General features: G+C 39.6%; 1 protein-coding gene across 1 annotated transcript in view; it reads left to right on the top strand.

Moving 5' to 3' along the window:
• Positions 1-17,310, top strand: part of CAP2 (cyclase associated actin cytoskeleton regulatory protein 2) — a 146,474-nt gene that overhangs the window by 28,271 nt on the left and 100,893 nt on the right. The window contains exon 3 of the mRNA XM_041771023.1: positions 528-628. Coding sequence (XP_041626957.1) covers positions 528-628 — 101 coding nt within the window. The remainder of the gene's footprint in view (positions 1-527; positions 629-17,310) is intronic.

Below are 17,310 nucleotides of genomic sequence, written 5' to 3'. Positions count from 1 at the left end.
TCCAGGAACTGAGGATAGGGCAGAACAGAATGTGTGGCACCTGTGTTCTTTTCCTACTTGCCCAGAGTTTATTATTGCCTTTTAATTGTCCTAGGTAATCTTAGTAACTGTTTACAAGGTTGTATAGCACCTGGGCAGGTCAGTGTAGTAGAAAGTACACCAGCTTTGGATCAATAAGGCTTGTCAGTTCTTAAATCTGCCTCTTATTTGACCTATGGCTTTGGTCAAGTCATGTGCTCTGCATCTCTATTTCTTCATCAGTAAAACTGATGCTACTTACCTCATGAGTTTGGGGGAGAAATAAATTAATATGTAGGTGAAAGTGCTTACTCGGATGAAAAATAGCAAAGTATCGTTTTCTTGAGCCTTTGAGAAGTGTTTCATAAATACTGCCTGAGTGAATGAATGCCCTGGTAAAAAGAATGAGAACAGCGTGAATGATATTAAGCTTCCATAGTTCCTATGGCAAAGAAATACCAGCTTTTCATTAAACTCCAGGACACTGACAAACTGCGCTTCTTCCAAAGGTGTGGCACCCTCCGTGGAAGCCTTTGATAAGCTGATGAACAGCATGGTGGCAGAGTTTTTAAAGAAGAGTAGGATCCTTGCTGGCGATGTGGAGACTCACGTGAGTACTCTCCCCTCTTATTCTCCGTGGACATGACTACTACTAAAAAACCCAAAATGACAAGGGTGGGTGATGATATGGGGAGATTGGCACCCTTGTGCATTCTGGTGGGAATATAAAATGGTGCAGCTAGTATGGAATTCCAGCAATCCCACTTCTGAGCATATACCCAAAGAATTGAAAGCAGGATCTTGAAGAAGTATTTGTACACCCATGTTTACAGCAGTATTATTCACAATAGCCAAGAGGTAGAAGCAAATGTGTTGACTAGATGAATGAGTGAAAACAATGAGATGTATATGTACAAGGGAATATTATTCACCCTTAAAAAGAAGGAAATCCTGATCCATGCTACCATGTCAGTATCCCCTGAGAATATTTTGCTGAGTGAAATAAGCCAGTCACCAAAGGACAAATACCATATGATTCCACTTATGTAGAGGTATCTATGATCTCATTTATATGAGGTATCTCGAGTAGTCAAACTCATAGGTGCAGAAAATAGAATGGTGGCTCCTCGGAGTTGGAGGGAAGGAGGGGTGGGAACTTGTTTAATGGATATAGAGTTTTAGTTTTGCAATGGAAACTAAACTCCAGAAAAGGTTCTTGAGATCTGTTGCACAATAATGTGAATATGCTTAATGCTACTGAGCTATGCATTTAAAAATGGTCACGATGTTAAATTGTGTTATGTGTGTTTTACCACAATGAAAAAGTGCAGCCTGAGGAAAAGCAAAGCCAAGAATCTGAGAATCTTTGGACTAGTAAAGACCTTTAATGATAACTAGGCCAGCCTCCCAGTATTAGACATTTTTAATACATTTGCAAACGTTTAGCATCATCTTTGAGAGTAGTCATTATTTGTATACATTTAGTGAAAATCCGATGTAATAACAAAACCAATTAAAACCTAAAAGAAATTTATCATCATGTTCTTATTTTTTATTTGCCTTTATTTTTCACAGAGGATTAAATTCCAAATCCATCTGCTTATGGATTTCTCAGCAATGGCAAAACCATTTTCAGTGTAGATTCACAGAAAACCTGATTCTTGATTAAAGCTGTGATTTGCGGTAAAAGAAAAAAAAACAACATAAAAAGGGACTCTCTCTGCTTGCCCCCCAGTTAGACATTGCATGCAACACCCAACAGCAGTCTTCCAGGTGATTTGGTGACTCAGGTTATAGCAGAGTTTCCAGGAGTGTAATTAATAGTGCTCATCTCATCACATTTGCAATGCATTTGTTCACCACATCTAAGAAAAGCGAAGGTTCTCCTCATGACCTCCATTTTTATTAAATATACCTATTGAAATGCCCATTGGCAAAAGAAGGGAAGCTCTGATATACACAAGTTCTAGAAAAGTCTGTGTTATAAGACATGTTCACTTCAAATGTGTTATGGATCTCAGTAATTACTCTGACCTGCTCTTGAGCTTTCATGAGTTTGTTCACAAGAAACCTTGTACGCATTAAGATAGTGGCTAAGCTCCTTCTGTTCTGAGGCATGATGGTACCTGAACACTAACACATAAAATGGATTATTACTGCCAAAACACTAGAGAGATTCTTGAGTGATTGACAAACATTTACTGTCTTGAGTACTATAATAATAATTATTGGATCATTATTGTTACTATCTGTTTAAGATTTTAATTAATTAACTTGTTTATTTGAGAGAGAGAGAGAGAGAAAGAGAGCAGGAGCAGGAGGGACAGAGAGTGATGGAGAATCCCAAACAGGCTCTGCACTGAGCATGGAGCCCGATGTGGGCCTCGATCTCATGACCCTGAGATCATAACCTGAGCCAAAATCAAAAGTCGGCCACTTAACCAACTGCACACGCATGGCCCCTCATTATTGTAACTATTAATTAACATTGACTTGGTGCTTCCAAGGTACAAAGTACATTATAACTCTCATCAGTAATAGCTCACGAAACCATGTATAGAAGCATTTTACTAGAGAATCAGGAGGCCTATAAATAGATATATTTAATTTTGCATTAAAAAAACAGGTAGAGTTTGCATACTAAGTAAGTCTCTTCAGATTCCATAGTAAACAGTTCCTTTCAATTCTTTTCAGAACAAAGTGAATTATAAAGTGTAGCTTCATTTATATCAAGTTTTTTCTTCTCTCCACTCATCAGCCTGAAAACAGTATGACTCAGTTGAAGGGCTTTTCTCATAATGGATGCATAATGCTTAAAGAAATTTATGTTTTTCACTAGTAAGTTTTTTAAAAATGAAAGAACGAAGATAAGGAGAAAAAGAAGGAAAGAGAGGAGGAGGAGGAGAAGAAGAAAAATAAGTGGAGGAGGAGAAGAGAAAGAAGAGAAGAGAAGAGAAGAGAAGAGAAGAGAAGAGAAGAGAAGAGAAGAGAAGAGAAAAGAAAAATTTGTCATCCAAAAGTTTAGATTCTATACCACAAAGGGAGTACAGGGCAGCTATTGTCCATCTGCCCATGACTTGCAAGTGGTTTATTTTTTTCTCTCTTATAGAACCATGTGTCATTGACATTAAGCTTGCAGCTGCTGCCTCTCACATAAGCCAGAAGTGGGGGTTGAACTTTGTTCCAAGAACACACCTGTTGCCTGGAAAAAAAAAACCCTCACATACCTGATTGTACAGTATGGAAATTTGAGAATGACACAAATGTGCATCATGTTAAATCCTAGCCCTGTGTTTAAAAGCTATTTCACAGATACTACTAATGAATAAGGTTAGCCAAGCAATGATTTAACGTCTGCTTCGATGTGTTGGCTGCTGGCTGGGCTTAATTTACTGATCACTCAATAGTCTATTGACAGAACAGACCACAAAAAAGGAGAACTAATAGCTACAATTAGGAAGCTCTGCTGAACCAAAGAGCATAACAGGTTTAGAAGAGATTAGATCTTGTAAAGCCTTCTTGGATGCAACATAAACCAAAGGGCTTATTGAAACTACTCTTCAACCCAGGAACAGTGATGCAGCTTGCATCCCCTTTTAAAAAGAATCGACAGTGCATAATTTTATAATAGAGGTTTAGATTAAATGGAGTCTTGAATGTCAAAGGCAAGGGTCCTCCAGAAGCTGGATGTACGTAATACTGAGCCCTTGGTCAGACATCATTTATCCTTAACTGGACTAATGTGATTGTTTCTTACAAAGCTGTCCTGTTGTTATTCATGGTCTGTGGAACCAACCTCGGGCTAGTTTTAAATGATTTGACAATCACGAAACAGCCACAAATCCTATAGTGCCTCTTAATGCAAACCCTTTTTGGAGACTTATGGAATTTACATTTTAAAAATGTCTCTAGAAGTCTGGAACATTTATTTTCTGTCCTTGATTAAAATGGATAAGAAAGAAACACTCTTTTATTCATCGTTTCATAAAAATGAGAGAACCATAATTTGAACAAAAAGGCAATAAAATTCAATTAAGAAGTGTAACACACTTAAGCATAGCATGATTAACTCACAATGCAGTGTTAGGACCTTGACTTCCCTGCCTTCACGAAGGGTGAACATTTTTAGGCAATTATGATAGCTACACTCGTGGGTCACAGTCACTACTCTAGATGTTTCTAGTCTTGGGTCATTTATTTAAATCATCTCCAAAATGTTTTTTGTTCATTTTATGCCATGCTGGCTGAGTAACGAGTTCAGAGTGGCTGACTAGGACTAGCAGTTTGTATTTGGATCTTAGAGCTGGCTCAACCTTTTACAGCATAACCTTGAGCTAGGGTCTTACCCTACTCAGTAATGAGGCTGGATGACCTCCCTCCCAAGGCCTCTCCCTTTCTCCCTGCCAGTTGGAATGATCACCTGTCGCGTTAGCATTAAAGCCTGAGGGAGGGGCTATTCGGTTTCCAAACAGAGCTTGCCATGGGGCATCATCCCCATGATAAACGCATCTTGAGCCATGCCAGGCAAAGTACTTCAATCATCTCAACATCCAAAACAAGCAGAAGGACACATGTCAGAAAAAGGATGCATAGGACACTAAAGATAAAATACCATCTTGCTTTACTGTGATATAGAAGACAGCCAGACTCCTTCATTTAGAGAGACCTTGAGGCCTCTGTGAGTCTATCCTTCTTGCTCTCATGGGTTCTCACTTATTCCTTTCTATGAATCTTTTCTCTGTAATAATTAATTCTATCTCTGGAATAAATAACACAAAATGTGTCCATATTTATTTTACTAATTGTATCCTGATCTTCCTTCAGTTTTAGAAAACATTTTTGCGTAATTTGTACTCATTTTAAAAGTGACCATTTTAGAGGCACCTGGGTGGCTCAGTCAGTTAAGCATCTGCGTTTAGGTCAGGTCATGATCCTGGGGTCCTGGGATCGAGCCCTGCATCAGGCTCCCTCCTGAGTGAGGAGTCAGCTGCTCCCCTCTCCCTCTGCCCCTTCCCCTGTTTGTGCTCTCTCTCAAATAAATAAAATCTTTTTTTAAAGTGGCCATTTTGGGTTACCTAGGTGACTTAATTGATTAAACAATTTGTGTCTTGACCTCAGCTCAGGTCTTGATCTGAGGGTCTGAGTTCAAGACTCGCAATGGGCTCTGTGCTGGGTATAGAGCCTACTCAAAAAAAAAAAAATTGCATCTTAGATGCTTTAAAACCTGGGTTTATATAAGAACCCTCCTGCCCTCACTAAAAAAGCAAACAAACAAAAAATCATCAGAAGCACAGGTTGGGGGTTGACTCCACAAACAGCCCATTCAACACAGATCTCTCTCATTCTCCAGCTCACCTTCAGCCAAGTTGTTTCTCCCATTAACTTTTAGTTTACTGATAATTGCTTTATTTGACATATTTATTTTTACTGTAACTAGACATAGAGTACTTTGGCAGTTTCAAGCCCAAAGGATCTGTATGCTTTTCACATTCTCCAAATGGCAGAGACCCAAAAAATGACTTGTAGAAAGAACTCTGCCCCTGGATTTCATACAGACTTTGAGCTGGGACTTTTCTTTCTTACTATCTTAGGCAATTATGATTGTCAGAATTATTAGAGAAGGAGATACCTTAAAATCACCCATTCTAATATACATCCCCTCCCCGCCCCCCCCCACACACACAGACGAGAGGACATCAGTGATAGGTCAAGTCACGAACCATGACTTCATGAGCAAGGAGTCTGGTCTCTCCAGTTGTGATCGTTTGGGTGGGGAGACGCCTCCCTTTGACTCTCTGGGCAGCTGTGTCCCCATCACCCTTGTGGGGAGCTGGATCCTTAGTGAGGATGCCTCCCCCGCTCTGTAAACCTCAGTGGCTCCCGTGTCCCCTACCCGATTTCCAAGTGAGGGAAAAGGTCAGGAGGACAGCTGGCTCAGATGAGGGCTGAGGAGAGGGAAGCACATCACCACCGCTCATGTGCTCTAGGTGTCTCCTCAGAGCAGCGCTGAGTGAGGCGACGGGGAGGATGGTGGCCTCCAGGACAGATGCCCCGTGTCCTTGGAGGGTCTTGGCTTCTGTCCCATCTCACCAGCCTGGTCTCAGCCTGGTTCCTGGTCCTCGCTCACTGTGCCTGGCCTCGCTCACTGGAAGGTCACACATAAATCACCAGTCTCTGTCATCGTTTCTTCCCAAGAACGTGAAGAATTTTTATTCTCAGCATTGGACACATATTTTGTGAGCCAGCACATGCTCTGACACACAGCCCATTCCTGCTAGGCCGCTAGCCCTAGTGGGACATCCCTGTGACCGCCTTTTTTTTTTTTTTTTTTTTTAAGATTTGTTGTTTATTCATGAGAGACACACAGAGAGAGAGGCAGAGACACAGGCCGAGGGAGAAGCAGGGTCCCTGCAGGGAGCCCCATGTGGAGCTCAATCCTGGGATCACGCCCTGAGCCGGAGGCAGATGCTCAACCACTGAGCCACCCAGGTGCCCCTCCCCAATTCCCCCAACCCCTTATCCCTTTCTGTTCTGGGGTCGCTAGTGTGAACAGCACCATGAGTAAGGATGCATTCTGAGCATGCCCAGGCCTGCTGTGGCTGGGGGCAGCCATGTCCCCCACCAGCTGGCACCTCTTGGCCTACACCTGGGAACAAAGATTATTGAGTCTCACACCAATGGCACTGCTCTGTGTAGCAGCACAGCAAGAATCTGCAGCTCAGGCCACGTCAGGAGTTCCCGAGGGCAACCAGCAACTTCTCTCCAGCCGTATTTGTCCTTGGCAGTACCCTAACTTCTGTCGAAATTTAATCAGGCTCCCTCGTGCTACAAAATACATGTCTTGTCCTCAGCTTTCTCTTTCCCCCCATCCTTCCTTCTTCCTAAAACTACGCCAATATGGGAAACATTTGTTTGTTTTCTCTCTAGACTTCAGGATAACTTAATTGTCTGCCCAGAGGCTGCTTCAGCATCTGAAAATTAATACTTTGTCTAAAAGTAATGACCTGATTGCATTTAGATTATCTTGTTATTTCTCTCCATGCACCTGTCCCCACAAGACACACGCACACACACATACACACATGTGCATATCCACTCTGTGCCTAGGAGTTCCTCATCACGCTGGATCAGCTACATACAAGAAAAAACAGTCCCAGGCAAATATATTGGATGTCAGGCCCAAGACCCCCCTCAGATTGTAGGAAATATGTTTGCAGATTTGTTGGCGTGTGGAAGGCAAGTACAAAATAGGCTTTCTCCTTTTTAGTAGTAGTATTTAGATTATTTATTTCATATATTTATTAGTATATTTAGTATTTAGGTTGTGGTTTACCAATGTGAGTTTCAAAATATGAGAGTTTATACATTTTATAACACGTTACAAGCCAACTCTTCTTAATATATCAAATGTAAGATGTTTTAGTGTCATAAAAGAAAAGAGTACACGGGGATCCCTGGGTGGCTCAGCAGTTAAGCATCTGCCTTTGGCTCAGGGCATGATCCTGGAGTCCCGGGATCAAGTCCCACGTCAAGCTCCCTGCATGGAGCCTGCTTCTCCCTCTGCCTGTGTCTCTGCCTTTCTCTCTCTGTGTGCCTCTCATGAATAAATAAATAAAATCTTTAAAAGAAAAAAAATAAAACAGGGTACTCAATGAAGTAATAATTTATTGTTCATTAAAGAACATGCATAATAACATAATCCATTATTTATATATGTGCATATATATATAGACGCACACACACACACTCAGCCATAAAAAAAAAAGAATAAAATCTTCCCATATGAAGGAACCAAACAGAAAAGAAACAAACTCATAAATGCAGACAACAAACTGGTGGCTGCTAAAGGAGAGGCTCATGGGGGGGGATGGGCAAAATGGGTGAAGGGGATTAAGAGATATGAGCTTCCAGTTAGAAAATAAATAAGAGGGATCCCTGGGTGGCGCAGCGGTTTGGCACCTGCCTTTGGCCCAGGGCACGATCCTGGAGACCTGGGATCGAGTCCCACATCGGGCTCCTGGTGCATGGAGCCTGCTTCTCCCTCTGCCTATGTCTCTGCCTTTCTCTCTCTCTCTCTCTCTCTGTGACTATCATAAATAAATAAAAAAAAAATTTTAAAAAAGAAAATAAATAAGACATGTGATTGTAATATACAACATAGGGCATACAGTCAGTAACATTGCCATAACTCTATAAGGTGTAACTAATTTATTGCTGTGACCATTTCATAATGTATATAGATATCAAATCACTATGTGGTACACCTGAAACTAATACAATATTTCCATTATTCTTCAAAAAAATAATCATTTATCACTCAGATGTGTTTGCAATAGAAATCCTTTCCCTTTCAGAAAATACTTTTTTTTCTTTTTTTTCCTAATATTTTATTTATTCATGAGAGACACAGAGAGAGAGGCAGAGACATAGGCAGAGGGAGAAGCAGGCTCCCTGTGGGATGCCTGATGTGGGCATGATGACCCAGGCATCCCCTTTTTCTTTTTTTTTTAAAGATTTTATTTTTAAGTAATCTCTATGCCCAATGTGGGGCTCAAACTCACAACCCTGAGATCAAGAGTCACATGTTCCACTGACTGAGCCAGCCAGGGCCTCCAGGGAAAACACTTTCCTAAGGCACTTGGAACATTGATACTTGACTTTCAATTAGTCCATTTTGTTAAAACTGATTAATATTCAGAAAAGGAAGTATGGTTTACTGATAGTTGGGGCCTCACCTGTTGGTACTGGGGTTTATTATAAAGTTCTAGAAGTATATTGCTTTCCTCTGACCCTATCAGTATCTAGCACTGTGCCCAGAGTGAGTGGCTAATCAATACTTGCTAAATGAATGAATGAAAATGAATGCCTGAGTGAATGAATCAAATCATTAATGAATTATTGAACCAATGGATGAATGAACATACCATGGCTGAAAGTTGAGATCAAACAATATCCTGAACTAACAGTTAAAAAAATATCAAGGCCAAGTTTAAAGTCATGAATTAACAAGTGAAATATGGAGAAACATAGACTGTTAATTTTTGTTTATCTCACACACACATGCTCACATCTTGAATTTCTCATAGACCTGACAATTTATCTAGTACCTCCCTCATTCCTTTCATTCTCATTAAGGAAAGCTAAATGAGGGGCACATGGGTGGCTCAGTCTGTTGGGTATCTGCTTTCTGCTCAGGTCATGATCCTGGACTCAGGATCAAGCCCCGTGTTGGGCCCCCTGTTCGGCGAGTAGTCTCCTTCTTCCTCTGAACACCCCCTCATCCCATGCTATCTCTCTCTCTCTCAAAAATAAATAAAATAAATAAAATAAATAAAATCTTTTGTTAAAAAAAGCTAAATGAGATTCTTTTCAAATTTATTGAGTATAGTTGACACACAACATTACGTTAGTTTTAGGTGTATAGCATAGTGATTCAGCGTCTCTATTCGTTATGCTATGCTCACTACAGGTGTAGCTCCCGTCTGTCCTGATACATTATAATATCAATGACTATGTTCCCTATGCTGTGCTTTTTATTCCTGTGACTTTTTCATTCCATAACTGGAAGCCTCTATCTCTCACTCTTCTGCACTCATCCTTTCACTGTCCTCCCTTCTGGCAACCATCAGTTTGTCCTCTGTATTTATAGGTCCTCTTTGCATTTTTTGTTTGTTTGTTTATTCATTTGTTTTGCTTTGGGGTTCCACAGGTGAGTGAACTCATACAATATTCATCTTTCTCAGTCTGACTTATTTCACTTGACATAATATCTTCTAGGTCCATCTGTGTCACCAAAGGCAAGATCTCATCCTTTTTTATGGCTATATTCCTCTGTGTGTGTGCCTTCTTTATCCTTTCTACGGATGGACACAGGTTGCTTCTGTATCTTGGCTATTTATTGCAAATGCTGCAATAAACATAGGGGTGCATATATCTTTTTGAATTAGTGTTTTTTTTCCTTTGGGTAAATACCCAAAGAATTTGGAGAATTGTTGGATCATATAGTATGTCTATTTTTAATTTTTTTAAATTTTATTTATTTATTCCTGAGAGACACACACACAGACAGAGAGGCAGAAACATAGGCAGAGGGAGAAGCAGGCTCCCTGCAGGGAACCTGATGCTGGACTTGATACCAAGACTCTGGGATCACAAACTGAGAGTAAGACAGATGGTCAACCACTGAGCTACCCCCAGCAACCCTATTTTTAATTTTTGAGGAACTTCCATATTCTTTTCCAGAGTGGCTGCACCAATTTATATTCCTACCAGCAGTACACAAGGGTTCTTTTTCTCCCTATCCTCCACCACTTGTTATTTTGTATCTTTTTTATTTTGACAGATGTAAGGTCTAAATAAGAATTTATAAGGACAGAAAAATCCATCAATATGGTGACTCGTAGTCACTGCCAATAGAAATTCCACAAGCTCTATCTGAGATAAGATATTTTTGTGAACTTTACTATCAGTATTTTAAACTGAAACCCAGATTTTAAAAAGAAATAGAATTGTGTTTGTTTTCTCGATTTTTTAAAAAAGATCTTATTTATTTATTCATGAGAGACACAGAGAGAGATTGGCAAAGACACAAGCAGAGGGAAAAGCAGGCTCCATGTAGGGAGCCAGATGTGGGACTCGATCTTGGATCCTGGGATCATGACCTGAGCCAAAGGCAGGCGCTCAACCACTGAGCCACCCAGGCAACCCTGTTTTCTCTATTTGGATTGGGTTTTGTCATGCTACTTTCCTCTTTGATCATTAACATTCAAAATGGTAGCAATCAGGTGAGAAATAACTGGAGTTTGAAAGAGCCAGCTGGGACATTCAGTTTGTGTATGGGACTTCATAGTGTATTTCCAATAATCAATTCTCCCGGGTTACAAGAGTCTTTAGCTGTATTTTTATAATTTTAAACATCTAGATGAAAAGTAAAAAATTGAATAGATTGTCTCAATATACCAAAATATTGATCATCCCAAATTTTGAAGCAGGGACTCTTACCCCAAAGGTTACTTGTAAATTAGTTCTTAGGAACTTGGAAGACATTTGCTCATAGACCTAATGTAAGCAAAGGAAGTTCAGTTCCTGCTCAAAGACATGAAAGAGCATTATTCCACGTGTTGTAGAAAGACCACTGAGGTCTACAATCTCTTTGCTAACGGTCTGGCATGAGAAAGGGCAGAAATTGTGAGCAAGATTTGAAAACTTTGCTAGCAATCCCACAGAGTAGTTCTAAGTCTGTTAAATCTGGTAATTTTTAAAAAACTAGGACTTGTACTTTGTATGTCTGCTTTTTTCATTTCATTTCATTTTTCTCTTTTATTTATTTTACAAAAGTATCAGTCTGTGACAGAAATGAAAAAGAAAAACCTTTAACCAAATGTTTTTTGAGTGATACTTATGTAATGCAAAAATGCTAGAAAAAAAATTCTTCCACTGTGCTTTTAGTTAAATGAAGCGGGAAAATGGTAACATTAAGTGCAAAATAGGTAGTAATTCCAAAGGCAGGAAAAGAAATTTTCTGAGGATAACTGAGAAGAAATTGAGGGGAGAGTAAAGAGGTGGCATATGCACTTAAGAAAGATTTGCCTTGGGACGCCTCAGTGGCTCTGCGGTTGAGCATCTGCCTTTGGCTCCGGTCATGATCCCGGGGTACTGGGATTGAGTCCCGCATCTGGCTCCTTGTGGGGAGCCTGCTTCTCCCTCTGCCTATGTCTCTGCCTCTCTCTCTCTCTCTCTCTCTCACACACACACACACACAAATGAAAAAATAAAATCTTAAAAGAAAAAGAAGAAAGAAAAGAAAGAAAGAAAGAAAGAAAGAAAGAAAGAAAGAAAGAAAGAAAGAAAGAAAGAAAGAAAGAAAGAAAGATTTGCCTTATTAAAAATAAAGTCTGAAAGGATATTCATTGAATTGCTGACAATGGTCATTGAAGGTGGGGGATGTGAACTTACTGAAAACTTTTACTTCGTAAACATTCATGTCTTTTCAACTTCTTATGTCATGTATGTGTTACTGTTCTCATCAAAAGAGGGGAAAAGGAATATTTGATAGTAGAAGAAAAAGTCTTGGAATCAAGGTTTTGCCTTGAAAGGGAGTTCCCTAAGCAGCAAAAGAGAAATGAAGAGAAAATGCAGGACCAGGTGGCGCCACCTATAGAAAAAACAGGCCTGGCTGCAGGGCACCCTTGTGATAAGGAACCAGGGTCCCTGGGAGTCCGAGAGAAGTTGAGGAACAGGTGTGAATCGAAGACCTTTCATAGGTTGAGTGTTCATAGTGAGAGCTCAGTTTAGATGGACTCATGTTGGCTAGATATAGTTGATGAATGAACAAAACCTGGTTCTTCGCTAAATTTTGTAGTTGCTAGAAATCAATCTTATTTCCCTGCCTTATTTTCAACTTTCCATATTAACAAGAGAGGCAATTGTAAAGAAGGGAAAAGAGAACTAGCATTTGTTGAGAGCCTGCTATGTGTGAGGCACTTTGCACAGCTCCTGACAAACATTAGGAGAACCCTCTAAGATGGACAACATTTGAGATAAAGAAGCCAACCTCAGAAAATTGGGTAAATTGCTTATCGCCATGCATTTAGTAAAGGATAGAGTTGGATTCTCTCTCAGCCCTAACTGAAGGTCTAAAGTTCACCATCTCTACACTACACCTCCTCACTTTCCAATAATTTAAGTCATTCATTATTAAGCAGTAATTACTGAGCTTCTGTTGTAATAAGACCCTTTTATGTAGGTGCCCACTGGCCTCGTCTTCAAGAGCATATCACCAACTTGGAGACACAAAGCATATATGCATGCATCGAAGTTAAATAACTTGGCTTACATAACACAAGTGAGAGGACAATGCTCAGTGTCACAGTACATTCTAGAATAAGGAGAACCTTGTTGTCTCTAATTTTTTGGAGTAATCTTAAAGCAACCAAGTGTCCTTTACTTGTATAGACCCAAGATTCATCAACCATGAGGCAGTTGTGGCTTACCAAGACAAAAGATTTGGTTTAAACAAGTTGATAAAATGCATTAGATTCCTTAAGTGTTAGAAAAACAATTTATAAAGTTTTGAGAAGGGCCAATTGCCAAGTATTTTTTAGCTACACAATGATTGGATTTGAAAATCAAGTTAATTCAGAAGGTTTTGTGCAGAATGTAAACTTGGAACAATATTCGTACCTGTCAGAAAAGCAAATTGATTTAAACATACAGTGGTGCTTTCTTTTTCCCCCTGTTCCCAGGCCTTGAGAAATACTCAATGTTTTCCTTTCAAATCTTTGGCCTTTTTTAATATAAACTGCAACAGTGGATTATTTAGAAGAGTTTTTCTTGTTGTTTTTTTTTTTTTTAACTACCATGATTGTTTTTATATCAGAGATTTTGCAAAGTTTTCTGCACATTCTATTTTTGTAAACTGCTTAATTTAGACCACATGTTCTGGACCTCTTTCGATGTAAGTTCGGGTCTGCGTTATTATTTTTAAGGACTGTGTAGTATTTCATTGTATGGCTACACTATAATTGATTTAAGCAATCAAGATTGTATCTAGGTGAAATAATGCACATACAAGAAGCAGGGCCTGGATTAAGGTGACACAGGTCAGGCCCTTGAGTGTGACCCAGAGAGGGAGCATGCTTGCACCCCTTGCCAGCGTCACCCTGATCCTGTCCCTGCAAGGTCAGGCATCTGGTGTCATTTATAATCATTTAAAGAAGTAGTAACATTTAACTTTTTTTCAACCTTTCCCCTATTAGAAACAAAATTTTGTGGATATCCTTGTACAAACATCATTTTATTATTGTACAATTATTTTCTGAAAAAAAAAGTTCCCACAATTGGAAGTGCTAGGTCAATGGCAAGCCCTACCTAATGCTTCCTGTTCCTCCTACCCTGCCTTCCCCAGCCCCAGCCCTGACATAGTACTGATTCATACACTCACAGTGTCTTTTTTTTTAATTTTTTAAAAGATTTTATTTATTCATGAGAGAGAGAGAGAGAGGCAGACATACAGGCAGAGGGAGAAGCAGGCTCCATGCAGGGAGCCTGACGTGGGACTCGATCCCAGGACTCCAGGATCACGCCCTGGACCTAAGGCAGGCACTAAACCTCTGAGCCACCCAGGGATCCCCACACTCACAGTGTCTTAAAGTGCTTTAAGCAATTTGGTGATAATTACGAACTCGGAAAATAAGAATTTTAGGTCAAGAATGCGTGATTTGAATGCACGTTAATATTCATGATATTGGTTCTTTTGAAAAATGCTTTGCCCTCTGCTGGATGTGCAGAGAGATAAAAACAAAGCAACTCTTCCTCATATAAATAATCTTTTTAGTGAAAGAATTCCACCTATCAGTTCTTTTATTTATTTGACGTGCCAAGGAATTTATTTAAATTCTCTCTTTGGGACTGGATGGGGTTGGTTGAGTGTTGAGTCATTTTTAACTGAGACCGCTAATGCAGCTGAGCCATATAATAAAAGATTTTGGGCATGGATGAAGAAGGGACACATTGCATCAGAACTGTGCACAGTGGTTGATGTAAATACTTCTGTGAGTTGGAAGTTGCCAAGACAACAATCCTATTAATGAAGAATAAACCTCTTTTATTATCAGTACCTGAATGATTACTTTTTTTTATAAACTGTGCTTGGTAGTCTAACATTGACATTCTTAATCTACGTACTCATCATTGCTTTCCAGACTGCAAAACTATTTAGCTCTATTCAATAAGCATGCCTCCTTTCTCTGCCAATGAAAGTGGAATTATTGGGGGAAAAAAAATTAGTCAACTATAAGGGCAGGAAAAATACTCATTTATAATAATTATCTAATATAAAATTATTGCCCTTTTGATATATACTTTGACAAAGGCAGAGACTGAAATTGACTGAACTTGTTTGGTATGTGAGCAGGCCAGTCTTTAAATTAACTTGTCTTTATGACTTAACGGAGCATTGCCAACATATTTTTAAGTAAGTGGAGTGTGACATTACTGCTTCCTTCCCCTAGTCAGACTGTAAATTTAGACTCCATTTTATTACGTGCCCACTGGATACTTGAAAAAGGCGGCTGTGGCTGAGTCGTCGGTGTTAGGGAACTCTGTTGTCTGGAAGGACCAGAGAGCCACGTTAAGAGGGTTTGAAGCAGGGTGCTCCTTGGGTTCTAGAGAAAAGGCAGTCTTTGCTTCAAAAAGGAATACATTCCCTTTTAATGAGAAAGCTTCTTGTGTTTTGTCAAGCTAACCAAATGTTGTCAGGCTTACCTTTTTTGAGTCATGAGGTGGTGATATCAACAATTCATTTCTTTCAACTATGGGGATGTTTGTTGTCTGTTCTGTACAATGAGCACCTTAACACCACTCACATTCATTAACCATTCTCTGCATTCATGACCTGTTTCCCTGATTTAAACTTGATAGCAGCCAGGTACCTCGTAGGTACTCAGAAAATACATTTTGGTTGTGAAATTCAATAATAAATTTCTGTCTTACTCAGTTATATCTTCTGCATATTTTTCCTGATAATAAAATTTTAATGTTTGATGAAGAAAAAATTGACAACAAATATATGAAGCAGAGAACAAAAACCATTCATAAATCCACTACTCAAAGATAACTGCCATCAGTATCATGGCACATTTATTTCATAAAGACTTTGTTCAAAGTCCTGTTTTCTCCTTGGTAAGTTAGAATCAACACTGTAATCTGTGCCAGCCATATGTATAGGGACAAATGTCACATGCCACGCACTGACATGGCACAGGTAGTCCTAGTGAGACATTAGCATGTTGACTGAAATGTTGGGGCCAATCATAGTCCAAGCAAAGGCTGGCCCTTCTCCTGTGTCACTGTGGCAATTTCAAGTTCAACAACAAATAGTCAATCTAATTTCTCAATTCTTTACTTTTAGCTTTAGACTACATTACTGGCTAAACAGATTTGCTCTCAGAACAGGGTTTAACATACATGGATGTATATGTTTCCTTATTAATGGTAACTGGCTTTCTTGATGCCTTTTCCTAATAGCACATTGGGAAGAGACAAGGCTGTTCCCCAAGCTTATCATGCAGAATAGCCAAAGGTCCATGGGAATTAAAGAAGTCATAGTAAAGAAACATCCCATCCTTGTATGTTTTATTCTTGGTTGTGACGACACAAAGGAGTGGTTTGAGTGTTGCTTTAGTCCCCTGTCTCAATAATCTCCATAAGCACTTCCAAGCACCCCAAGGTAAATATGATAAAAATAACAATAATAAGCATAAAGAATAAAATCTCATATAATGAGGATAAATCATCTTTAGAAAACTTTGGTGTTTTAACACACAGAAACAATCCAAGTAAAAATAGAATTTTTATCGTAATATCTTTGTGATCATCATCCATTGTTCTACCTCACTTCCCACCAGGTAACTGTCCCCAAACCCTTCCCATGTAGGTGTTTGTAATACCTCTGTGTTCATAACTCCCACACACACCTTATCCACAGCCCCATGTAAATATTTCAAAAAGCAGGTGATGAGGAAATGCTCTGTCACCAAGAAGATGAAGATGGGATGGAACTTCAAAGAGGTTTGAAAATTTAAACAGAATAAATTTTTTCTTGCTTAAAAAAAAAGTGGAAGAAAGACTTCTAGTTTCTGGTTCCATGTGTAAGGAGCTTAAAAGTCACTCCACCATCCTAACAACAAGTAAAAAAGCTGAACATATTAAAAGACCAGCAGCTCTTTTTGGATTTATAAGAGAAGGGAGGACACAGGGCAAACTGCTGTCCCCAGGATCAGAAAAACAGGTGATACACAGAGTTCTAACTTATTGGAGCAAAGACTAAGGAGTGAAACTGTCATGGGAACCAGTGCTTGGGTAGGAAAATAACCTGAATTGCAATCAATGGATTGTTGCAAGCTCAATGCAGACAACTCTGAGAGTTAAGAACTCCAGGAGGACCAGTTGTTGGGGTTGCCCACAACATTGGGAGATATACCTATAGCAATTCAACCAGGTTCCCACAGTAAATATGGAAAAGAAGGCCCCTCAGACTTCTGGCAAGGGGAGAGGGAGAGTAAGCACTTTGAAATTAGCCAGAGCACTCTGTTCTTAATAAGGCCTGTCCTCAGTGGAAACTAGGTAACCAAAGCATAACCTGGTAGGATATTATCAGAGCTCTACTGACTGAGGAAAGAAGAATCCTTAACTCCAGCTGGCTCTAGTCTTCCACACAGGAAAGTCAAATACCCAAGTCCAGCTCACCAGAGCCACCTCGTCACATCTAAGGAGGAAGGAAAAATAGACACT

The sequence above is a fragment of the Vulpes lagopus genome, chromosome 10 (genome assembly GCF_018345385.1).
Source record: "Vulpes lagopus strain Blue_001 chromosome 10, ASM1834538v1, whole genome shotgun sequence".
Lineage (NCBI taxonomy): Eukaryota > Metazoa > Chordata > Mammalia > Carnivora > Canidae > Vulpes > Vulpes lagopus.
This window is presented reverse-complemented; position numbering and strand designations above follow the sequence as displayed.